The sequence below is a fragment of the Blennius ocellaris genome (genome assembly GCF_963422515.1).
Source record: "Blennius ocellaris genome assembly, chromosome: 4".
NCBI classification, from domain to species: Eukaryota; Metazoa; Chordata; class Actinopteri; order Blenniiformes; family Blenniidae; genus Blennius; species Blennius ocellaris.
The window spans coordinates 19474953-19496130 of NC_137653.1; the positions used below are offsets into that span (position 1 = coordinate 19474953).

The 21178-nt window shown below is 45.0% G+C and overlaps 4 protein-coding genes across 5 annotated transcripts; 1 reads left to right on the top strand and 3 right to left on the bottom strand.

Annotated features, from left to right (window-relative positions):
* Positions 1–246: 246 nt before the first annotated feature.
* Positions 247–3541, bottom strand: LOC308129024 (bcl-2-like protein 1). 2 transcript variants are annotated; one of them, XM_080494770.1, is made up of 3 exons: positions 3406–3541; positions 2064–2675; positions 247–847 (listed from the first exon to the last, which is right to left on the bottom strand). In XM_080494770.1, the coding sequence occupies exons 2-3, from the start codon at positions 2565–2567 to the stop codon at positions 707–709; spliced, it is 645 nt and encodes a 214-aa protein (XP_080350896.1). In that variant the 5' UTR covers positions 2568–2675; positions 3406–3541; the 3' UTR covers positions 247–706. The 2 variants fall into 2 exon arrangements, with proteins under 2 accessions (XP_080350896.1, XP_080350897.1); XM_080494771.1 differs by having other exon boundaries at positions 3248–3452.
* Positions 3542–5090: 1549 nt separating this feature from the next.
* Positions 5091–9066, bottom strand: LOC308129017 (activity-dependent neuroprotective protein a-like). Its single transcript, XM_080494763.1, has 4 exons — positions 8771–9066; positions 8278–8390; positions 7939–8031; positions 5091–7837 (listed from the first exon to the last, which is right to left on the bottom strand). Exons 2-4 carry the CDS (start codon positions 8383–8385, stop codon positions 5525–5527), a joined length of 2514 nt encoding a protein of 837 aa, XP_080350889.1. The 5' UTR covers positions 8386–8390; positions 8771–9066; the 3' UTR covers positions 5091–5524.
* Positions 9067–10162: 1096 nt separating this feature from the next.
* On the bottom strand, positions 10163–12891 carry LOC308128735 (DEP domain-containing mTOR-interacting protein; the record flags this gene model as incomplete). Its single annotated transcript, XM_080494401.1, has 8 exons — positions 10163–10288; positions 10394–10498; positions 10672–10742; positions 11506–11715; positions 11906–12084; positions 12307–12430; positions 12530–12708; positions 12809–12891. 8 exons carry the CDS (start codon positions 12889–12891, stop codon positions 10163–10165), a joined length of 1077 nt encoding a protein of 358 aa, XP_080350527.1.
* A 3152-nt stretch (positions 12892–16043) lies between these two features.
* Positions 16044–17791, top strand: mafbb (v-maf avian musculoaponeurotic fibrosarcoma oncogene homolog Bb). Its single transcript, XM_080494766.1, has one exon. It carries the CDS (start codon positions 16199–16201, stop codon positions 17177–17179), a length of 981 nt encoding a protein of 326 aa, XP_080350892.1. The 5' UTR covers positions 16044–16198; the 3' UTR covers positions 17180–17791.
* Positions 17792–21178: the final 3387 nt, after the last annotated feature.

Genomic DNA, 21178 nt, shown 5'->3' on the forward strand with positions numbered 1-21178 from the left:
GGTACGCTTCCTGCTCCTAGACTAACAGACTTCATGAAGTCCCCTTTAATTTTGCACTTGACAAACGGTGTAATAAAACAAGGGTATTTCTCACCACATCAGATCTCGAGAGTGCATACTGAACGTTTTCTGAACAACCGACGGAACAAAATGAGCCTCAAGACTCGAGAAAAAACATAAATATATTTATTTGTGAAGCATGCTTCAGGTACAGCCAAAAAAGGAGCTGAGAAGTACACAGTGAAAAGGAAATATAACTCTGTCAGTTTGTAAGTCATAAAAATTGGTCCTCAGGTAATGCACAAAAGGAAAAAAACAAAACAAAACAAAAAAAAAATTCCAAAATAAAACAAACAAGCAGGCTCATCAAACCAGCTGAATCTGTTCACCTGTTTTGTAGCTTATCAGGTTCATTTAAAGCACTTCGAATTTGTAGACGAACGCCCTTTAAATACTCTGCTGTGTGTTAAAAAAAACCCAAAAAACATTTTTTCCAAAAAAAACAACAACAAAAAACAAAACAAAAACACTGGACGCAGCGGGGTGAGACATTATATACCAGCCCACCAAGCTACATGTTACGGATGCCTTCGCCAAGAATCAGCCGAGAATCCACATCCTGTCAGTGCACAAGCAAACTGGGCTTTATTTGTAAACATGTTTTGCTTCTGTTGACGGAGCTCGTGGCGGCCGGGCAGCAGCGCCTTCACCGCCTCTTCGCCATGCACACGCCGAACAGCACCCCCGTTAGCAGCATCCCTCCGACCAGCAGCCACTTGTTCATCTTCCAGCGGGTTCTCTTCATGCCCGCAGCATCGCGCTTCCCATAAATCTCAGCGAAGGTTTGCTGAAGTCACAAAAAACAAAAAACAAAAAAAAAAACAGAAAACAAAACACATGTTATCATGTGTAACTCTCCCATTCAAGGGAAGTTTCTTGTATTTGGCTTAAACGCTGCTGTTATGAATAATATGTTATGTTATTCATTACAAAAGTGTGTAAGAGTCACTGGAGTAGATGGTATTTCTATTTCCAAATAACATTTCTCTCTTTTCCTTGACCCCATTTCAAACAAACGCAACGTGTCTGATCACATGCAGGTCTGAGGTTTCAGGAGAGGAGCAGTGTGATCACTGCATGGATTGTACTCTTGTCCCCCCCCCCCTCGAGATTTTTGAACTTTTGTGCTTATGACTTTTGCCCTGGTAAACTTTCGGGAAAAACAGAGTGACAAACAAATCTGATTTCAAAACAATCCAACTCTGTAAAAGTGTGACAAATGCAATAATACCCTCAGATTTTCCCAACATTGACGGCTGGGATTATTTTCACTGGTGCATGGCGGCGCTAGTAGTAGGAGATGGATTAGATTAGATTAGTAGTTGTGTTCACTTTTTTTTTTAAATGTATTTCTATTGTCAGATTTGCCTTCAGCAAGCAAACACTTTTGCTGTTTGAAGCACTAACAAAAACATCTATAGACAAGTTGTTTCCTTACGTCCAACTTTTTTCCTGAGCTCTGTCAACAACCTGCAGCTTTCAGTCTGTGTCCATAAGGTGGAGCAGCACAATTAAGTCTTTTCTTCTGCCTGGCTGACTCAAACACTGCTTTTCTTTATAGTCGCCAGCTTGTTAAGCTCTGCACAGACCAGTTTTCTCCTTAATTGGTGGGAAGATGTGACAGGTGAGACGTTATAAAGTCAGCCAAACGCCTCATTTTTTTTATAAGTCCACAACTTATTCCATTTTAGTAAAACACACGAAAAGCCTCTTTCCTCAATATGTACACTTCAAAATATGCGTCGCTCACGGGAAATATGTGCTATAATATCAAACAAGGCCATGGGAAGGTGTGTCGCACACTTGGAATAGGAAGCCCAGTCCATCTGAATGATTGGAAGCTCTTGTGGAAACGATAAAAATGTTTTTTTAAAAAGACTTATTAACAAAACAGTTTTGTCTGGATTACATCAGAGTTCTTTTTTTGAAAACAGTCAGTAAACCAAACAACTGTGTTTCGGAAATGCTGTACCACATGCTGATCTCATCCCCTGCTGACTCACCCATCCCCCTTGGCTCTCGATCCACGGGGTGATGTGCTCATCCAGGTACGTGGCCATCCAGTCTGCGATGTGTGACACCATCCTGCTCAAGTCCTTCTCCACACACTGCGTGCACAATGTGGCGCCAAACACGAACAGGCCTATTATACGGCCCCAGTTGATGCCATTCTTGAACAGCTCGTCCATCACGCTCTTGAAGCTCTGGTAGGTCATGCCGGGACTGACGTTGAGCTGCAGGGAGAGGTCGTTAAACTCTTGCTTGAAGAGCTCTTCGAACTTGTCGGCCGAGTCCGCGAGGGCCATCTTCGCGGGGTGAGGGTCGCCGCTCAGAGGCCGCGACACCCCGACGCCGCCGCCGACCGCCGAGCCGTTGCTGGTGGACGGGCTGGCCTCGTTCTCATCGGTCCTCTCACCCTGCGGCCTCAGCAGGGACGACGGGTGGTCGTTCTGAGACAGCCTGCGGCCCAAAAAGAACTCGACCAGCTCTCGGTTGCTGCACGACATCACTCTCACACTGTGACCCTCCAACGCACTGCCAGCCAAATTGGACACCAGTCCACCGGCAGTCGTGTAAAACTCCTGGATCTTCAGGTTGAGGACGGAAGCAGCAGCCTAGAAGCACACACACGCGCGCGCGCGCACACACACACACACACACACACACACACACACACACACACACACACACACACACACACACACACACACACACACACACACACACACACACACACACACACACACACACACACACACACACACACACACACACACACACACACACACACACACACACACACACACACACACACACACACACACACCGAGGTTTTAACCACCATCATCTCATTGAAGCAGAAGTTATGTGGCATCCAAAGTCAGACTCATCCCTGCAGTTCAACCCAGATTTGCTCGAGATCACTTTTCGCAGCCTTGTTTCCAAACAATAAGGCGGTTAATTTAAAGAAAACGTTCCAAATAAAGATGCATTACCAAGACAAAAAATAGATTAAAACCGTTAGGACGCACACCGGGAAAGACTTGAGGATAAATATGAGATGACGGAGGAAAACTGCATTAGCGGATGGGCAGCTCGCGAGGCCCAGTGACATGACGATGCGAAGTGACGATGTAACATTACGATGCAACATTGTGCACATATGTGCGCCTCCGTGCCAACTTACCCTCGATGACAGCTCAGAGTCGCCCAGCCAGACTGGCTGCCACCAGTTTTAGCTTCAATGTGCTAACTAGCTGCTAAACAACTGCACAGGAAACGCTTTGCCAACAGCCCCGAACTACACCCAGGCATGAGGGTTTCATCACTGAACGATATACTTACAGTACTGGGAAAGCTGTTTTCCTGCTGGGGGTGCAGCTACGAGCTTAATAAACGATACAGCCGTGGATGCAAACACCACACAGACATTTTTACTGGTGTCAAGCCAGCCCCCACTTCAGAGAACAGTCAAGCCAGCCGCCGCTCCGTGTAGCGGTGCGCCCACACACCGTGCATTACCGCAAGAGCCCACTCAAATAGATTTCAAAATAAAAGTGGCGCCCCAGCGAATGAGACGTCTGTTACAAATTAGTATAAGTATGCTTTTTTTTGTTGGCTTCTGTGACTTTGTTTGTTATTTAAGTATTAACAATGCACTCATTTAATAGCTTTCGTAGTATTAATTTGTGTAATTTGTAACTTGGAGATCGCATTCACTGTAACGTCACTTTTATTTTGAAATCCGTTTCGTAGACTCTTACGGTAATGTATGGTGTATGGGCGCAACGCGAAATAGAGCGGCGGGTGGCTTGACTGTTCTCTGAAGTGGGGGCTGGCCTGACACCACCAGTACATATTAGCAGCTGCAGATTGTCGCCTTGATGCACGCTGGCGGTCAGCCAATTGCGCTGCAGAACCAACCAGAAGCCCACCCCCGTCCGTCGATAAACCAATCGGCGACAGACACACCCCGGAAATTAGGAGTTGTGATACGACACGCGCAGCGGGAGAAATTGTCCCACGGGACGTTTTGTCAGAAAGCCCCGAAAAGTCACAGGTGATCCATCCGTGACGGAGAGCTGGTTTCGTTCAAGTCTAACCATGAAGGCTCATGACTGCTGCGGGTTGCGCGAGTACCAGTGCGGACCAATCAGAGGCCGAGGAGGGCGGGGCGTGCTTTTGCCATTCATGATGAGCGCAGGTGTTGAAATCCTTATGATAAGGGACTTTCTGTAAGTAACCCTTTAAGGAGAGGTTTTTTTTAGCTAAATGTTTTTGCAACTTTTAAGTTGGTAAACATTAACAAACCCATACAGAGCAATTTCAATCCTCAAGTTTGTGATCTGTAAATCAGATATGTTCCCATTCACAATTAAATATAGCAAAAAGAGCCTGCAAAAGAAAGTGCTTTTTAAAAAACAAAACAAAAAACCCGTTTACAATATATAAACAAAAAGTGCAAAATTACATAAAGTGACAACTGTGTTTGATCATTTGTGTTATCAATGGATTTGTGAATATCAGCTTTCCGTGAGTCTGGTGGCCATGGGGAAGGATTTTTTTTAAAATTTATCTTATAGCTCTGCATTTCACACTTCTGTACCTCCAGCCCGATGGCACAAGTGAGCACGATCCATGCTGTGGGTGGGAGGGCAGTGGAGTCCTCTCAGCAGTCTTCACTCTCTGCCATTACTGCAAAGTTGTTCTACCAGTCATAAAAGTAGCCATTCTCTAAATGTGTTTAAATTACATTTTAATACATTTTGCTGGTCAGGTCAAAGTATGTCAGTGCTATGCAATCTCCAAGACCTTTTTAAATTCCAATGTAGATCATTAAAAGATTGTGTATACATTCTCAGCTACTAATTACACCAATGTCAAACTCTGATTCACAACAAAGTTTACAGTAAAATGAATAAATTAAAACCTCTACTGTGCTTTAAATTATATAACTCCGTCACAGGTTACATGAACAAAGGTTTCATCATGAAATAAGGAAGACTACCAACAGACTGAGGGCCGTTAAACTGGTCTTTTATTAGACAAACAAAATTATTAAAACGTGTACATAAGCAATTAGCATATTCTACACATCCTAAATATGAAATGAAAATATTATACATTTGTCACAGCTGAGGAAACAAAAGTATGGTAGTCGGTCAATTGGTAGAATTGCTTCATGTTTTTGTGACAATCAACGAGTGAGTAACAAATTATATGGAGAAACTAACATAGAACAATGTCTAAAGTATATACAATGTCACCCACAGTTGTGTACTGATGCGCTATAATGTAACTACTGCCACTTCTTTACCGTGAGTTCCACATTTGGAATTGGAAGTGTTTTAGTGACCCATGTCATTTCAAACTTGAAAGCGCCTTGAGCCGCTTTGCCATTTCAAATGCAATTCATCCTTTTTAAAACTGAACTGCCGCTTCACCAAGGCACAAAACTTGGCCACTAAGAGAGGCTCACGCAAGCTTTCGTGTCCTCGTCTGGACAGGAGCCTGGCAAAGAGCTCTCCTGGTTGATCAAGGTATCAATTTCTTCCAATGCTTGAGTCTCACCTGTGGGGTTTACGGGCTCTTCAGATTCGTCACACGGTACGCTCTCGGGCTGTTGTTTTTCCACATCGCCATTCTCGGTAGGTTTAACCTCAGCTTCTGCTTCATTGTCCGAGTCGAGTGAAATGGGCTCTGTGCACGTCGTGAGTTTCGGGGGACTTCTTAATGTCACGTCCCTCTTTTTTTGGTTTGTGGCTTTAGATTTCAAGCCTACAGCTGGTGCACCCGAAGTGCCTTCAATCTTGCTCCTTGGGAAAACCATGTCGTGTTTAACTTTGTTTAAAGCTTGCATGTCAAAGCCGAGCAGTACGGACAGCTTCTTAGTCTCGCAGCTCGTCTCGCATACCTTTCTCTTGGCTTCAAAGTGACTGGCGATGTCGGACTTCCACAGCCACAGACTGGCAGACAGCTTCTCTTCCTCTTGGGAAGAAAGGTAGGGTCTTCGGTTGAAGTAGGCTGTCAGGAAGTTCTTCCTGGCCTCATACGTCTTGTGTTCATAGCTTCGAGGATCCAAAGCAAAGTCCTCAGACTCTGCAGGATTTCCAGGTAACTTGGACTCCTTGCCAAGCCTCATCTTCTTCGCATTAGCAGCAGTAAGCGTCGGTAGCTGCCTCTTGAGGATACCTGCCCCGGACGAGTTGAGAGTCAGGGCAGACTTGAAGCCGGAGCTGGTCTGCGACCTGCCCACAGCCCTGCACTGTACAAGATGCAGCGTGATAGTGGATGCAACCATATTGCTGGTGTACACCCCCAAGCAATGGATGCACTTGTAGGTCAACTTTTTCTCAACGGGATGCATCGTCTGCAGCACTTGATGTCGCTCTCTCAGATGCATGGCTAAAGCATCAGTGATGGGACCTTTGAGGATGGTGAAGCACAGCGGACACACCGTCTTGCCGACCTCACCCGCTTGAAGAATTGACTGGAAACCTCTGCCAAGAGATTCGCTTTTCTTCTCGGCCATCCTGGAAGTGGGCAGTTTGACAAGAGGCGGGAGCACTGGCCGAGAAGCCACTGACTGATCCTGACCATTGACCGGCTCCTTCATGTTGAAAGTGAGAACGGAAAGCTGAACATTACTGGACTTATCTTGTTTGATAGTCAGGTCAAAAGTTAAAGGTGCTGCACCGGGTGGTCCTGAGAAATCGTTGGGGTGGGTCTGAGCCACGTGGTCCATCATCTTCTCAACATTGTGGAACACTAAGTGGCACTGCGGACAGGTTAGGCCGTGGATCAGCATGTGGTTCAGCAGCGTATCACTGGGCAGGTACCGATTACAAAGCAGACACTTGCTGGTGAAGTTGTGGATTTTCATGATGTACTTGGCCAGTGCCCACACTTTTTTTGCCTTATGTGCACTTTCAAAGTGAACACTGTACAGGTTTTCGGGAAATAACTCATTGCAAACTGTGCAAATCTTCCACTTTTGTGTCTGTGACGTGTTCACACCTGCAACACTGTTGTCGGCCACAGTGCTGTTGCTTGGTATTGTGACGCGCACCTGGCTGGCTGCCAAGGATGAATGACTTTTAGCAGAACCCACTGGCTTTAAATAGCCAATCACTGGTTGCGTTATTGCCTCAGCTCGAACTCCGTGGCCCCGCCCACCCATCAGAGGAGCCTTGTGGGGGAGGCCTTGAGGTTTGGACACAGTAATGTTGGCATGCCCGATCATGGTTGTTACTTGAGCCCCAATGCGCTCGTGGTACTCTATAACGTGCTGAACTAGCACCTCATAGTTGCGAGTGGAAAACTGACAACGCTTGCAGAATATGTTGTTGCCACTGACCAGATTAGCGCCATTTTTCTGCGACGACTCGGTAACCATACCAAGATACGGAGCGACGATATGCTTAAAGTGTTCCCTGTAGATGTGCCTCCTCACAACGTTGTATAAAGAGTCACGGTACGTGCATTTTTTGCAAAAGTACATTGGTTTCTCCACTGCATCTCCCTGTCGAACCAAGTTCCTTCCGGGCAAAGATCCCTGCGCGTTGCCATAATTCTGTCGTGCCGAGTTGGGTATGTGAAAAATTCTAACATGCGTCTCCACAATTCTTTTGCTTGCAATGAATGTGCAGTAGGGACAATTGATGAGGATTTTGTCAAAGGTTTTCCTGTGTACGCTGCGGAAGTGATTCTTGTAGCCTGAGTAGTATTTGGAAGAAAAGGGGCACTCGGTGCAGCAGAATGGCTTTGATCGGTAATCCTAAAAGATATCACAGAAACAAACAAATAAAAACATGTAATGAAGCATGTCCATGTGAGCATAAATATTGTAAAAAAGGCCATACATTACAGAAAACATACCTGTCTTTTGGAGTATGAAGGGTCCCATCCACAGAGATCAACATAAAGACTGTCTTGTACAACCTGCTCATCGGGGCAGAAATCTTTAAACCCCTGCAAGACAAATATCAATAATAACACTCATGTCAATAGATATCAGTTGAGTGACAGTAATGTTTAGGGGAACATTAATCACAATTATGGCAATTACTGCACATTTCAAAACTGGCATCATTGCACATTGCATGTACATGCTTGCAGGTGAACTCAACAACAATGACATCCCATAATATTATCAGATCACGTTTCCGGTGATATGAGGATATCACGTTTCTATCATGCAACTTTCAGTGCACTCACCTCAGCGGCTTCCTTGCAGAAGTCCAAACCAATGTCTTCCAGTGCCTTCTTCACTTCCTTCCTGGCTTTCCTGATTCTTGTCAGGTTATTCACTGGGAGTTGATACATCTTTGCTGCAAAAACACGCAGTACGGATGAAAACCTTCAATGGATCACCAACATAGTTAAAGCTCACAGCAGATGAGATGGAACCCCTCACCCTCACTCCTCGGTAAATTACAATCACAACATATGAATTATAATGCCAAGATTAAAGCTTCGGCGCTCCTGCTGTCGTTTTCTGTCGGAATGCTTCAACTACGTTTTTGGACACCACTTGTTTATTCTCAAACTGCGATCCACGATTAAAACACACTGATGCGGACAGTCCACATTGTTAGCTCGAGTCGCAATTTGCACCGTGTCCCGCTCTTAGCATTAGCAGCCGAGCTAGCGTCTCATAGCCACTTAGCCTCGGCAACTGAGGGAGATAAAAGCGCAGCGGTTCACTCACCATGCAATGCGCCTACAGTACAGCTTTGCAGGCGAAGCCTTACGACATCAAGGGCCGGGAAAAGGGCGAGTTTTGCTGGCGGAGAATAGGGGGTGGTGGGGGGGAGAGATGCTCGCGCTCCTCAGCGCCGGTGCGGGCGCTCCGCTGCTGGGTAAGCTAAGCTAGCGAGTTAGCCCTCACATCTGACACGCTGCAATCTGCTCGCCGAAACGTACGAAGGGCACAAAGGAGCGGCGCGTATGTCATAAGAACGGGGTGTCCCTGAAGGAATGGCCAAGAGGACCACTTTATGTCCCGGGAATATCTACTGAACTTGCACCGGTGGTCGAGAGTGTCTGCTAGCTAAAGGCTACCTACTACAAATGATGAACTCTCAGTCCAAAATGGCGACTGGAAAAAGACGGAAGTCGACGCGAGGGGCTGGTGGGCAGGACTGGATGACCTAAAGTTTAATATGGGTTAATATTACATTACAGTTTAGAAAGTTACTGAATGACCTAAAGACTAATAAAGCTTTTAACATCAGATTGTAATCTGGAAAGGGGACTGAATTACCCAAAAGTGTGTGTGTGTGTGTGTGTGTGTGTGTGTGTGTGTGTGTGTGTGTGTGTGTGTGTGTGTGTGTGTGTGTGTGTGTCAGCAAATGAAAATTGCAAAGTTTGAATTCAAAACAGGTCCCCTGAACTAAATTGGCACTCCTGCCTTAAATGTTGAATTCTTGTTGAAAGGAAGCAGAATTAACAAATATAATCAATGTGCATCATGTGTGCTCACTTGCAGTTGGAGGATGCGCAACTACCTGTTTCTCTGTGATTACATGGGATTATTTGCATGCATGAATTAGTCTATCAAATGATCAATCATAGTATCCTCCTTTATTTTCATTATTACATTGAGTACACATTTTGAAAGACAGAACTTTTACATTTTCAGTTCATAAACATTAAACATTAAGTTATCATCTTATTATATTTTAATGTATTACCTTCGATTGTTCTATAACATGACGAGGTGTTTTTAATGTGCATTCTATAGTATGTAATATCAGCATTTAATCATTACAAGTAATATAGTATATTATTCAGTTAATGTATTATTTGAAATAAATCCATGTTGTGTGGTTACTTTTGCGTCATTGCGGTAAGTTTTGGGTGTAAGTTCAGATTGTGTTGGGGGGGGGGGGGCTTTCGACATTGAATTTGAGTGTTCTCCCTTTGTTTTTGTGGCTTTTCCACAGGTGTTTCCCATAATCCAAGTGCATGTGAGGTGAACTGGCGACTTCACCGTGCCTGTTGAGGCCTGTTGTGTGTCTGTGTTTGGACCGGCGACCGGCCTGAGGTGTATAAACTGGATCAAGTGGGACAGAAGATGGACACGAGTCGGACGGCGGTTTTATTCGATTGGTTCCAGTAGTTCCAGCACAACAGTGCGAGGTCCTGTCATCACCAGTCTGGAGACGGTCCTGTAGTCCAGGTGAAGTACACACTGTCCATTCACCTGACACACAAACTGCTGCACCTAAACACAATCATAGAGTTACACTCTTCATTTTTTGCTGCAATCTCTGCATTTCACGAGGAAATACTGCTGCTTGCTCCTCAGTTTGGGTGACATCTATTTCACCTTGATTCCAGCAGCTGCTGCAGGACTTCCAGGGTCAACAGCCTGCACATAGCAGGGAGCCACACCTCGGACAACAAAGCCCCATCCCAGAGTGTCCCCGATCACCTGGGAGGTAAATTGCACCAAAGGCTCATTGGAGTACAACAAATCACTGAAAATAGGGTTGACATTTGGGTTTTCCAGAAACTGTTGTTCACAGGATACTAAAGCAATGCTGTTAAATGTCACAACCTACATCTATTTTATATTTTGAATAGAAATGCGTTGTTCCAACTTACTGTCAACACTTTCTTGATGAAGGGTGCACCAGGTGCCAGCAACTCTTCACATGTAACATTTCTTTTAAGAACTGTAACACCATTAAAATCACATGTTAATCACAGATAGGCTTTAATAATCAGGTGATTGACAAAAAAAAAAAAAAAACATTCAAAGATTAGATTAGCAAGCTTGTGAATTCATGAAATGTTTTCAGATAGAACAACAATATGCACTCAATACTTGGTAGCACTGCCTATATATCTTATGCTAAAAATCTTCAAATTTTTTTTTTGTTATGATATTTAGAGGCCTTGATACGTCTGTGCTGTGACTGGTATTTTCATCATTGTCATCACAGCCGTCTGTGACTCCTGATGAATGGAAGCGTTGTTATCGTGGATGAGATCCCTCCCGTCAGGATAGAGATATGAAAACACGGCACAAGGAATATCATTTAAAACACGGAAGAATTAATTGCTGTCAGTCTTACCTCCCCAAAATATTTCTACCCAAGCTGTACCTGCCAGCTGCTTTACTCTGCATATCAGAACCATGCCGGCTTGACGGTAATTCAAATGTTACCACATTTTTGAGAGCTCCAATATGAATTCTACACTTGCCTGATTTAGGATTGAATCTCACCACCGCGACTGAAGATGGATGAACGAGCGGTGGAAATTCTTCCGGGTTAGACTGAGCTGAATTCAAGCTGCCCCGACGTCCACTGGCAACTTCTTTAAGGTCTTTATTCAACTTCACTGTTAGTAAATCAGAGGGGAAACATGAAATATGTGAATAAAATCCACCACCAAAGTCCCTGTTGAAAATACAGAAGGTATTTCGCATTTTACCGGACTGGAAGGCGCCGTCGTGCCGCTGTGAGTTTCTGCGTACTACAAATGGGCTGTCGAGGTGGTGGTCCTCTTGAGCGTGCGCCGCCTTGCCCTCGTCCTTGTCACGCTCGCTGTCGTTCAGCAGCTCAGACAGGCGGCGGCGGCGGCGAAAATTGATGCAAAACTGATAGAGTAACCCGCTGTCAAAGAACTCGTGCTTCTTTGCAACTGAGAGACACCGAGAGACGGAACATGAATCGACCTTGCGAGCATGTGTTGGAATATAATGCAGGGTTCTTTTTATACATCGAGCCATTGAATTGGTTTCTTTGAATTGCAAAAGCCCCCCAGATGGCGACTCTCTGCTGGCAGCCGTTGACAGCTTTACATCACGGGGGCAAATGAGGACTCGTCTCACCGTGCTGAATGATGCCATGCTCCTGCAACGCGCGGCACAGATCCAGCCCCTGACGCCGGCTCTCTGCCTCTCCGTTCTGAAGGAGCCAGTCAATGAACTGGCAGCCAGGGAAGGAGCGCTGATATGCAACGCCATGCTCCTCTCTCAGCTGCAGGATGGAGTTTTTGTCCGCAATGAGACTGAGGAAACGGATGCAAAGTTACAGATCAGATTTCCAGAGCATGCACAAACATAAAGTCACAAACAAACCAAAAGGGAACATCCATTCACGCTAAATGTCCCCCTCTTTCTGTCAAATGGTCACTGTGTTGCCCATACAGTCACTCTCATGAGTGATATCAATTATATTTATTCTATGATGAAGAGGGCACTTCAAGGTTATCTGATACTGCAGCTCTTACTGTTCATACAGCCGCTGTCCTCGCATGAAGATCTTCACCTCCGTATTGAAGGGAAATGTACCATCGTCTTTGCGGAAGCGGAACAGTAGTTTGGCATCCTTGAATACAGACCTCTTATCACAAACTAAGGAAAAAGAAAGAAAAAAAGCAGTCTTTAAATTCATGCACAAGGTCGGAAATGATGTCCTGAGCTGCAGGTGAGCCCCGGCGCCTTCTCTCCTACCATGGTGGACAATGTCATGGTCCATCAGGTGCTGCATGAGACAGACGGCTGTCACTCGATCTGCAGCTTCCTTGTGGCTCACGAGCCAGTCGGTGAGCTCCTGTGCCACGAAGCAGTTGGGATAGGTGCGCAGGTGGTAGCGTCGGTCCTTGATCAGCTTTCCGTCGTGGAGTTTCAACCTGGTTCAAATCGGGCCACGGTCGTCACACTTCACATCCGTCACATGCTGAACGGCGGAGATCTGCGTAGCAGTAATATCCCTGCGCCTGTGAACCCTACCTGAGTTGCTCCCCTGCAATCATCACTTCGGCCTTATGCTGCCGGGCCACGGTTCTTCTCCGAATGCTACTTGTTCGCTCCATGTTTGCTATCTCCATGCTACACGTAAGTGGAGCTCAACTTTTCGTTTTGGTCCTTTGTGTTGACAAAATATCGGCCGAAGCGCGGAGAACCCCCTCCTGCCATGTGGGAGAGATGTTGTGTATACAAAAAGAGAGACAAAGGCATGGCGAGCATCAGGCTGAGGGGACCGCAAGTGTTAAAACTTGTTTGGTTTTATTCCGACTAACAAAATTCTTCTATTAAACCCAATCAACTGATATTATTAATTTGTGTGTAGCTATTGCAGTTCTTTTCAGGAGAAACAAATGATCTCTGTTATTATGGTGGGAGAATGCCCACCAAAACCACTTTTTGGATGAGTTGAAGTTGGTTGCATCATCTGGGATATGTTTTGATGCGATTGATTTATGTGATGAATAGCAAAAGCAAAGCACATTTTAAATATCAAAGCTTTACACACCTTATACTGTTCACTGATTTTGCCCTATTTATGTTGTTGTACTGTGGTATGGGGTAGTACTTGTAAAAACACAGTAAAACCAATAGTAATGTTACAAAAAAGAGCTATTCGATTAATTCACACAAACTCACTATTTTTAAAATCAAAAATCATTAAATTTAGTGACATTGTTGAGTTCCAAGCAGTACAGATGTTATATAAAGCAGGTTACAGATTGTTACCAAGACAAATGCAAAGAAGGTTCCAAGGTCGTACTGGCCGTTATGAATCACGTGATGAATTAAACTTTAGGACTCAGAAACACAGCACAACCCTGAAAGGTTTTAGCCCGACAGTTCATGTTGTACAGTTGTGGAACAAATTGGAGATGGAGTTGAAACAATGCCCAAACATCAACCTGGTCAAATATAAATACAAACAAAAGATTTTTGAAACATACAGAGAAGAAGAAATGCATTGCCATTAGTGGGAGAAGTAGGATCAACGTATATGTGCATGTGTGTGTGTTGTAAGTTTGGTCCGTGTTGATATGGTCGTTTGAAATGTGGGAGGTTCTTTTTTATTGATGTTTTGCTCTTTCTATACGAGTGTGGAATGTACTTTTTGTTGCTCTGAGTTTGGGGGTGGGCGCTCATAAGCTTCTTGCTTAAGCCCACTCCTTTTGAGCAGAATGTGTGCTGCTCAAATAAACAAATAAATAAAATAAAAATAAATAAAATGTGAAAGGTGAGACATAACAGTGGAAGAAATGTATACATATCTGGGTTTGGTCTTGGTGCTACATGTTTCCTACAAGGAAAGCTATTATTCACGATGGTGTTACTGCAGACTGAATCAGGTCACATTTTAAAGGTCATCATAACCTGTGTGACTCCAGAAAATGTTAGAGGTACAGTATTTATCTCCTGTTGACTTTAATGCAAACACAACTGTCCCCGGGAGACTAACACATACGTGCTCTCTTCACATTCTGTCTGTTCTCGGAGGCCGAATATGAACCGTCCCGTTTTTCGCCTCAACCCCGAGCTACATGCAAGCATAGCATTTGTCACCTCCAAAGCTGCTTTTTTTGATTGGCGGAAACTCAAGGGTTTTGCGCAATGCTCTCAGTTTCTATCGCCCGAGATAAAGTCCAAACTGAAGTTGTCTCGAGCTGGTAATGGAGGTGCATTTGCGCTGTTAGCATCTCGCAATTAGCACAAGTCACACTACACAGTGTCACATTGCCCCGCTGGCATTAATCCTGTTATGTGTCCCTGAGAAATCCTTGCTCAGTCACTTTGTCTCCTCTTTTCCTCTCTTCCCAGCAAATAAAACCCACTGAAACAATGGCTCTCCCTACTCGGACAGCAGTTTGTATTGGTTTTGGCTCCAAGCCTCCCAACTCATCAGTGAGGCTTTCACTATCTCTGGACTAAGCACAGCCTCAGAGGGTCATGCCAGGGCAAGAACGTGGCTTAACCCCTCAATATCCTGTGAAAACACTGTGACCTCTGGACACATGTTTATTGTACTGTGCTGCTGGTTCTGTGTCACTGGGTTCCGTTTCGGTGAAACCATCCAAAATGCATCAGCAAAGTGCTTTGGATCTGTTATATTGCATTGTGAATATCTCCCACATAGTGTTTAAGCCACTTGTGTTCACTTTAGACATGTGCACAGTTGATACTGTGAGAAAGAGCAAAAGGAAAAAGATAACAGAAGGATGCTTAAATGATCTAAGCAAAATTCAAAGTGATGGTGGATACAGAGGGCATGTTTGTGCACTGCAGGAAGAATGAATATAAACACTCGTGTGTTTGTTTCCCTCATGTCTCCTGTGAGCTCCTGTCAAGCACCATTGCTATTCTTCCACCCTTGTTTCCCTTGGTGCGTGTGAAGATCCTGGGGCTTCACAAAAGACGAGTGGGACTGCTGCAGTACAGAGTAATGGCCACGAGCTGTCAGTATTCACCTTTGAGCTAACCAAGGAACAGGGAACGGTTATTTCCCTTTTTTTTGTAATCGCTTTTTTTGTTGTTGTTGTTTAACTGAAATAGGCAGCCGTGACTAAGAAATGTAAACTCACCGAACACCATTCTATTCTGACCATATTAGTATTATTATTATTCTAACAAAAATATAGGACAATTCAGTTCGGGTATTAGAGTTATAATTAAACTAAGTAAGTAAACATAACAACAACGTTGTATCTTCTTTAAAAAAAATGTTTTAATATATTATTGAAACGGGTCAAGTCAATGTACACATGACAAAGTTATCAGTTCTTGTGTAATACCTTGGTCTGAATCTCGAACAGTAGACAAGGCATATAAGATAGTAAAACACGTTACAGTATATGAAATATGTCCGACTTGTGCAGACATTTATTGGTGGTCAGATGATGGCCATGAAACGGATCGTGGGGAAAGACTCGCAGCAGCTTTTATGCAAATCGTCCTCTTGAGCGCGTTTCCATTGGAGAGCCGGGTGGAGGTGTAGTCTGGAAGGCGTGACATCATGCCAATGCAGCTTTATGAAGAAAGTGCGCTTCTCCTGAACAGACAGAGGTGCGTCGCGTCCAGTCCTTCAGCGTTTTTGACGCTCCTGAAGCCAAACAAGCTGATTCACAACTCGGTGTCCTGCGGAGATTTACTCGGTTGGAGCGTGTTGGTGTTTTGTTTTGTTTTTTTCCTCCCCGTGTATGTTTTTTTCTTCTTCTTCTTCTTCTTCTTTTTCTTCCTGAGAGAAAAAAAAAGTCAAAGTTTGGAAATACTTTTTATTTCTATTTTATTCCAATACACGTGAGTGCGATTTTGACTGACTGCATGACATATCAGTGGACACTTGGCGCTCTTTAAAGGAGAGACCAGCCTGTGCCGAGGAGCATGTCCGCTGAAGCGCACTCACATTTGGGACTGCAGAAGACACCGATGGATTTCGTCAGCGACTTTGACTTGATGAAGTTTGGCGTGAAGAAGGAGACGATGCAGGGTTTGGACCGCTCCTTCATCGGCCCGTGCAGCCAGCTGCAGAGACCGGACTCCGTCTCCTCCACCCCCGCCAGCACACCTTGCAACTCGGTGCCCTCCTCGCCTCATCTCAACCCGAACGAGCAGAGAAACAACCCGGGGGGCGACCAGTTCTGGATACCCAACAACGGGGGTTACCCTCAGCAAATGTACCCCCAAGCGTTCGGCCTGACGCCCGAAGACGCAGTGGAGGCCCTCATCGGCGCCACGGCGCAGCAGGGACACCCCAGTGCGCCCCACGGCCACCAGCCGCCACCTTTCCAGGCTGACTACGAGGGCTACGGTCACCTGGGCGAGCCCGTGCAGCACTACGCGGGCCTGCCGGGTCACTCCGACCTGCAAGGCATCCCCAGCGCCCACTGTCACGACCCCTATCTCAAAGATGACCTGGGGAGCGAGTCCCCTCAGTCGCCGGAGGCGCAGCACCACCACCACCACCTCCAGCCGCAGCCGCACAGCCGCCACGACCGGCGCTCCAACGCCGAGACGCACTTCTCGGACGACCAGTTGGTGTCCATGTCCGTCAGGGAGCTCAACCGGCTCCTGAGGGGCCTCAGCAAAGACGAGGTGATGCGCCTGAAGCAGAAGCGCCGGACCCTGAAAAACCGAGGTTACGCACAGTCCTGCCGCTACAAGCGCGTCCAGCAGAAACACATTTTGGAGCACGAAAAGACGAGCCTGGTGTCACAGGTGGAGCAGCTCAAACATGAACTCAACAGACTGGTCCGGGAGAGGGACGCGTACAAACTCAAATGCGAGAAACTGTCTGGTGCCAACTGTTACCACGAAACCGGGTCCACCAGTGACAACCCCTCCTCACCCGAGTATTTAATATGATTTTTCTTTTTTTTTTTTCCCACTTTTTATCCTGCGGAACTGATCCCCCCCCCCCCCCCCCAAAAAAAGGTGGCATTCATGTTGACAGCTTGCCTTCATGCTCTCTATCAAACAATCCCACGGATCCGTCAAGTCAATCTCGGGACATGTCTCAAATTATTGTCCTCCACACGAGTAGCAACAAGTTGTGAATGAAAGATCGCAAAGAAGCATGCATGCAGGACATGTGTGATGTGTTTTTATTTTATACAGGCATATCTATAGGCTATTTTGTCTGAAAGAAGATACTTGAAAATCAGAGGATATTTCCTTCTTATCATTATGACGCAACTTTAAATCTCAGTTACTGCTCAGTTTCATTTTTGGTGATTTTGCTTTGCTTAGTTTTTCTTTTCTTTTCTTTCTTTTTTTAGCTCAAATTAAATTTTGTTTTCATGCTTTGTTGAAATAGAAAACACTCTGAAACATACGATGCTAGAAATTATAACTTCTATTATTTTTATGAAGCTGATTCTGCTGGACAGACATGTTCGTCATTTGCTTTTCTTTTTTTTTTTATCATAATATACAATTTTGCAACAAATGATAATTGTTTTTCATTTACTGATTTTTTTTTTCATTTACCATGGATCAATAAACCTATTGTGACTTTTTACAATTGTCTCTCATCTCCTCACAAATCAGTATTTTATCTAACACAACAAAATTGTGTCTCCACAGGAAAGTGTTTACTTAACCTTTTTTTCTGCTTTTGGAATCACAGATGTGCAAATTGTTTGCAGCGGTAGGTGTTATTTCAACAATTTTAACATCACTCATAAAATCACCAAAACAGTAGTTTTGATTATCAAGTATCTACAAGGAGTTTTAACCATTTGCATAAACTACATGAAGCCAGAGTAAAATAATATGAGAGAAAAACCGGTAATGAAGACTATAACACAAATATAATTAAAAAAAACAACTAAATATATATATATATATACCCAAAGTCACATTGTCCACTTGGTAATACTTCATTATGAGGCAGTAAAAGTTTTTTAATTACCGCCACAAACTAAAACTAAAACATAAGGGCACTAACAAGCACAGTGTTAGTGTGTATGATTTTAGTGATGAATGAAAGGACGAGCGGTTTTCTCCCCTTCCCCGACCTTTGGCCTTCATGGAGCGCCGCTTCCTGTGGGACGCAGGCATGTGAAAGCACAGGAGGCTGACTGGCAGGGGCTGTAGGGCACAGATAAAATGGAGTGGAAATCATGCTTCCCCTCCACTCTCTTCCTCAGACAAACAGATCACCTCTGCATTCATTAACAAAGGAAGAGAGAAACAACAACCACAGCACAGACTTTTTTGATTTTTTACTTGATCTGTTTTTTCTTTTCTTTTCTGTTCTTTCTCTCAAGCAAATTTCCTGAACACAGATCATTCCCAGTTCAAGACTACAATAATATTTGGATGACTGTAATAGTCCCAAGGCCAGCGCGATAATGCGTGATAAGTAGTCACATTGTAAGTTGAGTTTATAGCCTTTGTGACGGCCTCTGCGCAGAAGATCTCAGGGCGTATTTGTCACTGGAGACTTTGCCACCACTCAGCTTTTTAGCACCAATTTAGCTGGGCAGGTGGCTCGGTGAAACTGCACCTCCCTTTACCCCGGGACACCAGGTTCTCTTTTCATATCTGACCCCTGACAGTTTTGACCTCACCACCCCTGTTCAGGGAAAGCTGCTCTTGAGTCACACCACAGGTGCAAAAGCACTTTTCCTGAAAAACAGGCCCCCGTCCATGAAGGTCGAGGGGCTGCGCTGGGAGCGTGTGTGTGTGTGTGTGTGTGTGTGTGTGTGTGTGTGTGTGTGTGTGTGTGTGTGTGTGTGTGTGTGTGTGTGTGTGTGTGTGTGTGTGACATAGACTGCATTTTTGAATATTAAGGATGCAACAGAAAATAAGTAGACATGCTTTATTGCACTTCGTGTTGTTTTTCTGCCTCTTAATGTGTCCAAAGAGTGCAGGGAGAAGGAAAAAAAAAATCAATGATATTAAATTGAATCAATAATTACAGGACTTATTTACAGAGACAGATTGATACGTCGTGTTTTGATCTGATTAATTCACAGTAAATCTTTTTACTTGACTACTTTGCAAAATATAGCAATCCACATTGAATTCTAAAATACAGTATTTGCTTTATTAATTTGACCTTTTCTACAAATGCATCATTTGCAAATGACACAATGAGTAAGAGAACGTATGAGAACATGTTTCAGCATGAACTGAAAATGTCTAAAATTATACAGCGTCGTGATTAATTCAGTGTGTTGTGTAAGGGCATATTTGCGCATGCAATACTGTCGAAAATTGCATGCCGGATCTGCGTATTAACATATTCTTGCATGCACTTTTCGTTGCGCACACTGGTGTATTTTCGTAGGTGTGGTTTTCAAAGGGAACACGTCTTTGTGTGCGGCTGCCTGCTTGCGCACTCGCCTTCATCACATGTGTATTTCTAAGCAACAGTGGAATAATACAGTAGAAGTGTTGGCGAGGAGATCGGTTTGTGGTGCTGTGTGACAGTGTGCTGGGTGCCATTGTAGAAACGATTAGCCAGCTCTTTTCCCTTGCACGTGATAGGCTGCTGGGCCTGATGTGGGAGCCTCGCACTTCCCCTCCGCCGCTCCCCCCCCCCCCATCCCCCCACCCCCTCCATCCTCACCCTCCCGCCACCAACACCCCGAGCCCACAGCGCCTGAGGCTGGCTACTGAGTCAGCAGGAGGGAAAGGTGTCTGCACGGCTGTGGCATCAGAACAAGAGAGGGAGAGCGGGAGAGAGAGAGAGAGAGAGAGAGAGAGAAATAGCTGGAGAAGGATAAAGAAAACGGTTCAGAATAGACACGCTTGCATTTTTTTTTAAACAGAGAGGGAGAAGGAAAGATTGCGCAGAAAAAAAAAGTCAGAACAAGATGATGAAGCAGGTTAAAGGCGAGGCGTCATCACCTACTGTGTTATTTCGCAACCCAGCTATGTCGAGGGCTCGTACTTTATATCTTAAAGGGAAGATGTCCACTCTAAATTTAACTATAGCTCACGTTTACACATTGAGCAATGCCTCGGATTGGCTGATGTTCAGTGAAAACACTTAAATGTGTTCATCAGAGTCAGTGGAGTGCTTGTGCCAACCTCTTGGCTGAGTGCTGGCGTTCGCCAAGGCCTGGCTGCTTCTCAGACAGCGGACACAGACAGAGGAATGCTGCAGATAGTCACCATTGTGTAGGGAGAGGCAGAGGAATGCGGGCTGCCAGGCTACGTACACTAACGCCAATGAACACAGCCAGAGGCCTCGAGCCACGAGGGACGGCCAAAAGACCCCCACAGTCAAACACGACTCACCGCTTCCATCTGTGATATCATACCCATCTCCCCTTGACGAGCTCAACTGTTCAAACAGATTACTGTGCGTGGGCCTAACTGACACACAAACTGAAGAAGATTGCACATGAAGTTGACATTTTTTCAGTCAATCAACACTCAAGAAGTGACGTAAAGCACTCGTCTGCTTCAAAAAGTCAAATCGGTTGGGGAATTCAAAGTTTCACTCGTGATCAGTAAAAGTCAACCCGGCCAGACGTTTGACCCCCAAAATGCTCGACGTTTTCCAGCCCCAACCGGTTCCCCCGCTGTCGTATTGCAACAGTGAAGTTTAATGCTGCGGCTGATCGTCTGAGTGAGTCTTCACGTGAAGAGCAGAGCAAAGCGTTGGATGAAGGACAGGATGGACGAGGGGGCTTCCTCTTTCACTTCCTATATGAGCGTCCAGTCAAGTGACTCTTTGTGAGAGTGCTAGGTTGTATTTTGCAGGAAAACGCAGCTTCGATGGCTGTGGTTTCCGCTCAGGATGTCCAGTTGTTTCTGTGGCACTCTGAATCATACACTGATCACACACGCACACAGATGTCTCCATGGACATGGTATACACACACATACAACACACACGGATGGGCT

Excerpts from the sequence above, each read along its gene's own strand:
- LOC308129017 (XM_080494763.1), bottom strand. The coding sequence starts at position 8,385 with ATGTATCAACTCCCAGTGAATAACCTGACAAGAATCAGGAAAGCCAGG. Across the intron at positions 8,032-8,277 it reads TCTGCAAGGAAGCCGCTGAG|GGGTTTAAAGATTTCTGCCC; the intron begins GTGAGTGCACTG and ends TTTGTCTTGCAG. Across the intron at positions 7,838-7,938 it reads CTTCATACTCCAAAAGACAG|GATTACCGATCAAAGCCATT; the intron begins GTATGTTTTCTG and ends GATATCTTTTAG.
- mafbb (XM_080494766.1), top strand. The coding sequence starts at position 16,199 with ATGTCCGCTGAAGCGCACTCACATTTGGGACTGCAGAAGACACCGATG.
- LOC308129024 (XM_080494770.1), bottom strand. The coding sequence starts at position 2,567 with ATGTCGTGCAGCAACCGAGAGCTGGTCGAGTTCTTTTTGGGCCGCAGG. Across the intron at positions 848-2,063 it reads TCGAGAGCCAAGGGGGATGG|CAAACCTTCGCTGAGATTTA; the intron begins GTGAGTCAGCAG and ends TTGTGACTTCAG.